At 44.9% G+C, this 7,990-nt stretch overlaps 2 protein-coding genes across 5 annotated transcripts in view; both read left to right on the top strand.

Annotated features, from left to right (window-relative positions):
* LOC133124820 (pre-mRNA-splicing factor RBM22-like) overlaps positions 1-7,990 on the top strand; it is a 187,365-nt gene that overhangs the window by 88,764 nt on the left and 90,611 nt on the right. The gene's annotated exons all lie outside the window — the stretch shown is intronic.
* LOC133124818 (regulator of G-protein signaling 14-like) overlaps positions 1-7,990 on the top strand; it is a 31,629-nt gene that overhangs the window by 989 nt on the left and 22,650 nt on the right. For 3 of the 4 annotated variants that reach the window (XM_061236327.1, XM_061236325.1, XM_061236326.1), the window contains exon 2: positions 111-233. In XM_061236327.1, the coding sequence (XP_061092311.1) occupies positions 111-233 (123 nt within the window). Of the gene's footprint in view, positions 1-110; positions 234-768; positions 898-7,990 lie in introns of those variants that run through there. The other variant, XM_061236328.1, reaches the window with a different exon arrangement.

Genomic DNA, 7,990 nt, shown 5'->3' with positions numbered 1-7,990 from the left:
TCGGGGGGGGGGGGGGGGGCTTTGTTCCCTGCTTATCCAAAACTTATCGTTTTGGATAAGTGTCAGCTGAGTAACTGTAATGTAATGTAAATTTTGTGACCGTCCCGCAGAAGGTGGTGACCTTCCAGGAGCTCTCCAGAGGCCTCTCCCAATTCGCCCCGCGCGAATCCCTTCGCCGGAAATTCGGGAAATACAGGACCTTCGTCGTGAGCCGGCCGCTCAGCCGCACCAAGGTGAGCGCGTCGTTCCCGAAACTCCGCCGTCCGTCCGCGGAAATCGCTGTCGACCTTTGAACTCTTGCTCATCAGGAGTGGTAGCCTACCTGTGCAGATGTATATCATATTTTTAGGGCGGGCTTTTTTAATTTTTTAATTTTTCTAGTCTTCTAGTCGGCCTTGGATGACCATCCATTTGGGATTCCAGTAACAGGAAGTTGAAGGTGTACTGCAGAAAAGAGGAAACTATAAACTATAAAATACCCCCCACTAAGAGGTACCACATGTCTTCCATCCAAATCTCTTGGTCAAGACACTCATTATACTCAGTCATTATTTGCCCTCTGGTTATTGACTACTTCGTTTGCAGTGTTCATCAAGTAAATTGTTTGCAGTGTTCATCAAGCAGTCAATATCAATATACTGACATCAAAAAAAAAAAAAAAAAAAAAGACAAACAGGGTTTGCTCATAGTAACCACACTTCCCCTTGCGGTGTGTTGCTATGGTAAGACTTCCTGTTCTGACAGGAAGTGACAGGGGGTGCAACTTAAGTTTGAGAAAAGTGCTGGGTGTAACCTCTTGGTCCACACACACGCTTCTCTCTGCTTTTGGGGGTTGCGGGTTCCACAGAGGCTACGGCCATGTCCAAAAAGAAAATGCTTGATGTTCTTTTTTATCCTGTAAGTACAGTTTGGGTGTGACGACTGCGTGTTTGTCTGTTCTCAGGGTTTTGGGGAGTTCTGGAGAAAGGGGTAAAAAGTTTCTTGCTCTGCACCTCATCATAACCAGGTCAATATTAATATTGCTTGGGGTGGATGTTTGGTCTTTCAACTGTACTTTGATTGAAAAATAATTCTATATCTCAACAAAAACATAATTTGGAGGTAGTGTTCACATTTGAGGCAGCTGTTCAGAGTTCTTTTCAGATATGAAATTTAAATAATTCATAATGTGCCTCTATTCCAAAGGACATTGACTACATTTTCCTCCTGTCATTGCGCCTATCATTATCATCTGTAATAAAATATGAATTGTGTATTTTGTAGTAGGCCTACAATGCATAACATTTATTTTGTCGACTGTGTTGCTGTCTTTTGTTTTAGTCAAACGGTACCAAAGTCTATTGCGGTGGTTTGCCTGGTTTGCTGAACTAGAATCTCAAATATAACCAGGTCTTTGAGGCTGGAGTCTATGACATGCAGTAACCGGGCAACTTTATTGAAGTACGGTTTTACGATTTTGCAACTGGGCTTATAAGTCTGCAAAAGGTTATTAGCAACCCACTGCTGGATTGTGGAAAAGCTGCAAGTGTCCGTGCTTCTGAAATCCTGTGCAAAGCCTCGGTTTTGTCTCCTGGAATGAAAGATGTGCCATTGGAAGTGAGCTGACGGACGGGTCATTGGGTTGGTCATTTGCTTGGATGATTCGGGTCAATTCCGGCCTGTGCTCGTGTGCCTTCAAGGCCAAGTTACTTGAAAGAATGTAGTAAAACAGGTGGCATTGCTCCGGAATAAATCTTGTTTAATTTCTGTGAAATGTGCTGTTGAAAGTGTAATTGTTACTCGGCATCACTTTAATATACTTTAATAATTTTCTGTGCTGGTAGATCTTGTGTTTTTTTTAAGCAGTATGGAGTGTGCATGCTTTGTTTGACTGTGGGTGAGTTTTCTCGAGATGTTACTTGGAGTAATTTCTTCCCCTAAACCACACAAGCTGCAGTGCATGTGTTTGTTTGAGAGGCTTATGGGAGTTGTAGTCCAGAGTTATGAACTACAACCCACAATAAAGTACACCATGGCCTCTGTGGCTGTACTTCGTCTTGCATCAGAACCGTTTGCTGAGGGCTCCTCAGTGGTGACTTGGATGTTGCCAGTGACAGTTTTGGCTGCGACTGGTCAGGTGTTGGCATTAGCCGTAATGGTCATAGAACTGTGAATGGTAGCAGTAATTTGCAAATCTTTCATCCATTGTGAATGACCGTGCTATGAACTGTGGGTAGTCTGTTGCATATGGTGCTCAGCCTGTTACTGGCTGAAAAAAAAAGAAAAAAAAAAAGAATGGAAGTCAATTGGGAACCATGTTAAGTGGGCAGTTTAAACCCTGACATCCACGATTGGACATCTTTTTAGGCATGAAACAAACTAGATTTAAAGAATTAGATTTTTATCCAGCTAAACAAAGCATGGCCACTGAATGGAAGGCCATTTGAGGGCATGTACATCCTTATGAAGTGCACTGCGTAAGAATGACTGTACAGTAACTCGGATGTTGCTCAGACAAATCTCTCGGATTTGAGTCACAACGGATGTGAGTAGAATTTTGGGGTCTTTCCTTCCTCCCTGGTGAGACGGACTCAATTCCTTTTTGGTTTCTTGGTGCGAGGGGAGATATGATGTGTCTGCGTGACCGCCGGAGCGATAGGAAGTGTGACTCAGATCAGTGGTGATGTCGAGATAAAGCCCTCTTGTCATTTCACAGAATCTAAGGGTCTAGTCATCGATATTGTTTGTGCCGCATGCAAACTGTGCGTCAAAGAGCGTCTGCACCCGTCTGGGTCTGTGAGTCCCAGCCCCATGGACTGGCATCATGATCATCTGCAGTGTTATCAGATTCGTCAGACCATGAAGTTCCTTCTTGTAGGCCTGTAGCCTAGTGGCTAAGGTGCATGACTGGGACAGCCTGTAGCCTAGTGGCTAAGGTGCATGACTGGGGCAGCCTGTAGCCTAGTGGCTAAGGTGCATGACTGGGACAGCCTGTAGCCTAGTGGCTAAGGTGCATGACTGGGACAGCCTGTAGCCTAGTGGCTAAGGTGCATGACTGGGACAGCCTGTAGCCTAGTGGCTAAGGTGCATGCCTGGGATCCGGAAGGTTGTTGGTTCAAGCCCTGGTGTAGCCACGATAAGATCAGCGCAGCTATTGGGCCCTTGAGCCCCACATTGCTCCAGGGGGGGATTGTCCCCCTGCTTAGTCTAATCAACTTTAAGTCACTTTGGATAAAAGCGCCGTCGAAAATGACTGTAATGTAATGTATAAATACTGTATGTTATCCAGCGTATACGTTTTTAATCTGTCCTTTGAGTTAGGCCTACATGTGTTTTCCGGTCACACTGGCACGGTAAACCACGTTAGGAATTTGACCAGGATGTCAGGAGCCGTGTAGAGATTTTACTGGACAATCGAGTGCCCCAGTGATTAGAAAGGGAGCCACAATGTGTCATGCTGCCTGTTTGCCCTGAGAAGGTCAAACCCACCATTTCGTCTTGTGTTGCTCAGAGGCAACACAATTTATGTAATTCATTTATGTGGAGGCACTGAACAAGAAGACCTCTACAATGGACTGTAAATCATTTGAAGGGCAGATTTCGATGCAGGCTTCTCCGCCAGCCCTCCCCGCCCCCCCCACCCTGTATGAGAAGCGGTTTGAGGGTGAGAACGTTTAACCCTTTAATGCAGCGCTGCTCGACTCCACATCCTGCGGACCGCAGTGTATGCAGGCATTTGCTCTGACCGCGCCCTACACCACCTGATTTCACTGGTCCCGGAGAGCCGCAGGGTGTGCTGGGGTCCTCACTCCTGGTCCTGGAGAGCCGCAGGGTATGCTGGGGTCCTCACTCCTGGTCCTGGAGAGCCGCAGGGTGTGCTGGCGCTTTAGCTGATGCTTTTATTTAGCTGATGCTTTTCTATTTATTTATTTATTTTTTTCCCTTTTTCTCCCAATTTGGTAGCCAATTGTACCTCGTCTGATTCAATTGGAGGTAGTCGTATTAGATGTACCGCGTCCCTCGGCGGCCCGAATGAGAGCGACACGCCTTCTTCAAGCCGTCTCGTCTCGTGCCCGAGGTGCTTATTGTGCGGCGATCTAATAACCCTGCCAAGTCCCTCCCTCTGGAGCAGTGAGCCAATTATTGCTGCCCCACGTGAGCCGGCCAAACTTGGCTTTTGGCAGGACCGAGAATCGAACCCCGGTCCCCGGTGTGCAACTGCAGCGAACTGCAACCGCAAGTCTGCTGCGTCTTAGCCTGTTGCGCCACCGCGGCTCCTAGCTGATGCTTTTTATCGAAAGCAACCTCATGTGGGCTTAAGGGCCTTGCCCAAGGGCCCGACAGCTGCACTGATCTTATCGTGCCTACACCGCCAACCTTACCCATTCCAGTCATGCACCTTAGCCACTTGGCTACAGGCTGGCCCCTGATCGCTGACGAACGGTTAACGAAACCCTGAAACAGACAGCCAGCCAGGGAGCCAGACCTGATGTGAAAGAACGCAGGTGTCCGTCTGTCTGGTCCACGTCTGCTTTTGAGAGGCGAAGCTCTATTTTGAGCTGCCTTGTTCGTCATTGACAGTACAACGGAGCCCCTTTTAAAGAGACAGAAGCAGACAGATTGTTCTCAGTCAGTGACCTTCTGCAAGCAGCATTGACTGGGCTTTCATTTCACACTCAATCTTTTGCCAAAATCTCTTTCCGGCGGATTCCGTCTCAACTCGCAATTTTGCTAGTTTCTGGATGTGATGCTCTGACTTATGGTAGAACCTATGCACTTGTAAGTCGCTTTGGATTAAAAGCGTCTGCCAAATGACTAAAATGTAAATGTAAATGTAAATGAAACTAAAGCGGAACTCTGAACATTGTTTGTTTGTCTACTACATCTATGCATGTCCTCAAACCTACTGTAGTCTCAGGAAAAGGCCAGTATTCCTGGGCTGAATGGCAAAACTTTACACAAGAAGGTAATTCTATTATTTTTCTGTTCATACCTTCGAAAAAAAAAAAAGTGGAAGTATAGGTCTGTACATTGTGGCCAAATCATCCAAGCATGTGTGGGCGTGTGTGTTTCATATCCATAAAAAGTGCATTACAATTGATTAGACTAAGTAGGGGACAATCCCTCCTGGAGCTCTCTGGGGCACCTTTGCTCGAGGGCCCCAACAGCTGTGCGAATCTTATCGTGACTACACTGTGTCTTGAACCACAAACCTTCTGGGTCACGGTCGTGTACCTTAGCCTCTAGGCTGCCGCTGCCCAAATAAACAGATTGAAAAGCAGTGCTCTGAACATACGTAATTCGGTGCAAGTTAAAAGGTTTGACGGAGAAGTGAGTTGACAAAAATGAAGAAATGTTGCATCTGCCGGAGAGTGCAGGAAGGTGGGGTGAAGTTTGAACGAGACCGGGAGCATCCGACCCGCCCGCTTCCTGTTTAAGAAACGGTCTCCCTTGAGCAAACCTGTGATGAAGCTTTTCAGAGCAAAACACAGGCGCACAGCTGCTGCTAACTTCGTTTCCTGATCGTCGTCGTTCGTGTGTGTCGACGCCCTCGACGCTCATGATCAGCTGTGTGAGGCTCAGGGACGAGTCGCTCGCTCTAAACGCCGTCTACGTTACATTACGTAGCGGTTATACACATGCGTGACATTTCATCCAAACAGGCTCACAGTTGATTAGACTGGGCGGTAATGTGGAGCAATGTGGGGGTTGAAGGCCTTGCTCAACGACCCGGCTGCGGTGCAGATCTTATCACGGCTACAGCGAGGCTTGAACCACCAGCCTTCAGTTTTGCATGGTGATGACAGATACCCGTCCATGTTGCGTATCACTGCGTTGTTTGTCTGTATGCTAATCGCTGCTACCCGCTGTTATTTCCCCATCATTATGTGCTGAGGGATGCAGCGATGCTGCCGTTTTATATTTTATGTTTACGTTGCTTTCTATGATTGTTTACGGTTGATTTTCTACAATAATGTCATGTGATTTAATAACTCTGTCCGGGTACACACCTGATTCTACTAATCAAGGCCCTCAGCTAGGACTCTAGTGTTTGATTAGTAGAAGCAGGTGTGTAGCTGCTTGGCTGGAACAAAGGCCTGCGCCCACACCGGCCCTGCTTTCTGGGTTGAGGAGTCCCGGTCAATAAAAAGGATGTTTATTTACTCATCCAGTGATATATAGGAATCATGCACTCGCATACAACTGTAACCACATCTGCTGATGTTGGAGTGAACCATTGCATTCTTTAGTGTACAGACTGTGCTAAGGGTAATATTATTATTATTATTATTATTATTATTATTATTATTATTAATAATTTCTTTCTTAGCTGATGCTTTTATCCAAATCAATTTAGGTAATTAAACTATCAAGCAATTCTTCAATCTTGGTCCTGCTTTATTACATGGTCGTGTAGAGAAGTACATGCATTTGAGGTTCTCTGTTAAGTTTCCACCCATCTTTGTAACTAGACCTGAGTGACCGCGGTCTGATATGACTTCTAAAGCATCAGCTTTAGTTGTCGCTTTCCACACAGGTCATTTAGCAAGCTATTTAACTGCAGTTACTTGTGTTTGTATTTAGTTAGCTAAAGGTTAGCTAGTGGTGACACTAGCAACTGATGCTAGTGCTAACACCAGTAGATTTCAGTCTGCTCTCTGGCCTGCCTCCACCGTTCTGTGACATAAAGACGCAGGTTCAGGCGGTAAGGGCAGTCGTCTGGCAGTCGGAGGGTTGCCAGTTTGATCCCCCGTCTGGGCTGTGTCGAAGTGTCCCTGAGCAAGACACCTAACCCCCAAATGCTCCTGACGAGCTGGTCGGGCGCCTTGCATGGCAGCCAATCGCCGTTGGTGTGTGAGTGTGTGTATGAATGGGTGAATGGAGAAGCATCAATTGTACAGCGCTTTGGATAAAGGCGCTATATAAATGCCAACCATTTACCATTTACACAGGTTGCCAGTGTATCACGCCGGAGTTTGTTTGTATGGTATCTTTTAATAATGCTACTGCGCCTTCTACCCCTTCCATGGAGGTCTAAGTCTGAGGTATTACTTCATTTATCATGTTGAAATGAACATTTATCATGTTTACAGAGGTACTATTTATACCTGGGGGAAACCCGGAGATCTACTTTATTATGTTTATTATGCCGAGATTGTAATATATTGATGTTTCTAAGTGCTGTAAGTATTCATGAATAATTCATGAATAATTAATCATTCATGTTTTGCAAGTCATCTACTCTATAATCAATAGTGAATGCACACATTCAACACTAATGTGTTTCTTTTATAATGATAATGTACATAGTGTGTTTCATAAATGCATGTTATTTACAGTATTGTAAAACATTTTGCATTCCTCATGATGAATACCTGTCTTCTGGAGCTGCTTTGTTGGTGTTGGTGTGTTTTAGTTATGGAAATGATGCACATACTGTGAAATTACAGTGGGTTGTTTTTTGATGAACGCATTGAATATTAAGGCTTTCCTTTTATTAGTGAATTTCCGTTATATTCAGATCGCGATTTGTGATCCCTCGGTCAGACTTCACTTCAAAGTAGTGCTAAGTGGTATCTCTTAACAATATGACTGGATGCTCTTTTGTGGATTGGCTTTTAACCATGTGTCATCTTAGCAGTGAGTCACTGTCTTTTGGTCTTACTTTTTTGCTCTTTGGCAAGAATAACAGGGCCCATTACCACCATTTTGTGAATAGTTCAGCCTTAACATTTGTAGCACTGATGGTAACAAACAAAAGGTATGTCTTTGATAGTCAAGGAGATTGATATGGTGTAAATGTATGAGCTACTTCCAGTTCTGTGCCTGTCCTTGAGATTCATACCTCTGTCTATTATGTTCAAAACTTCTGTCTAATGGTCTGTCAATCCAGTAATTGATGTGTGATGCTTAACTTTGATTATGACTTACTTACATGACTGCATGGTTAAACAAGTCCCATACAGTAAGACTTTTAGATGGTGTTTCACTTTTAGAAAAAATATAAAAA

Source organism: Conger conger, chromosome 3, assembly GCF_963514075.1.
Source record: "Conger conger chromosome 3, fConCon1.1, whole genome shotgun sequence".
Lineage (NCBI taxonomy): Eukaryota > Metazoa > Chordata > Actinopteri > Anguilliformes > Congridae > Conger > Conger conger.
This window is presented reverse-complemented; position numbering and strand designations above follow the sequence as displayed.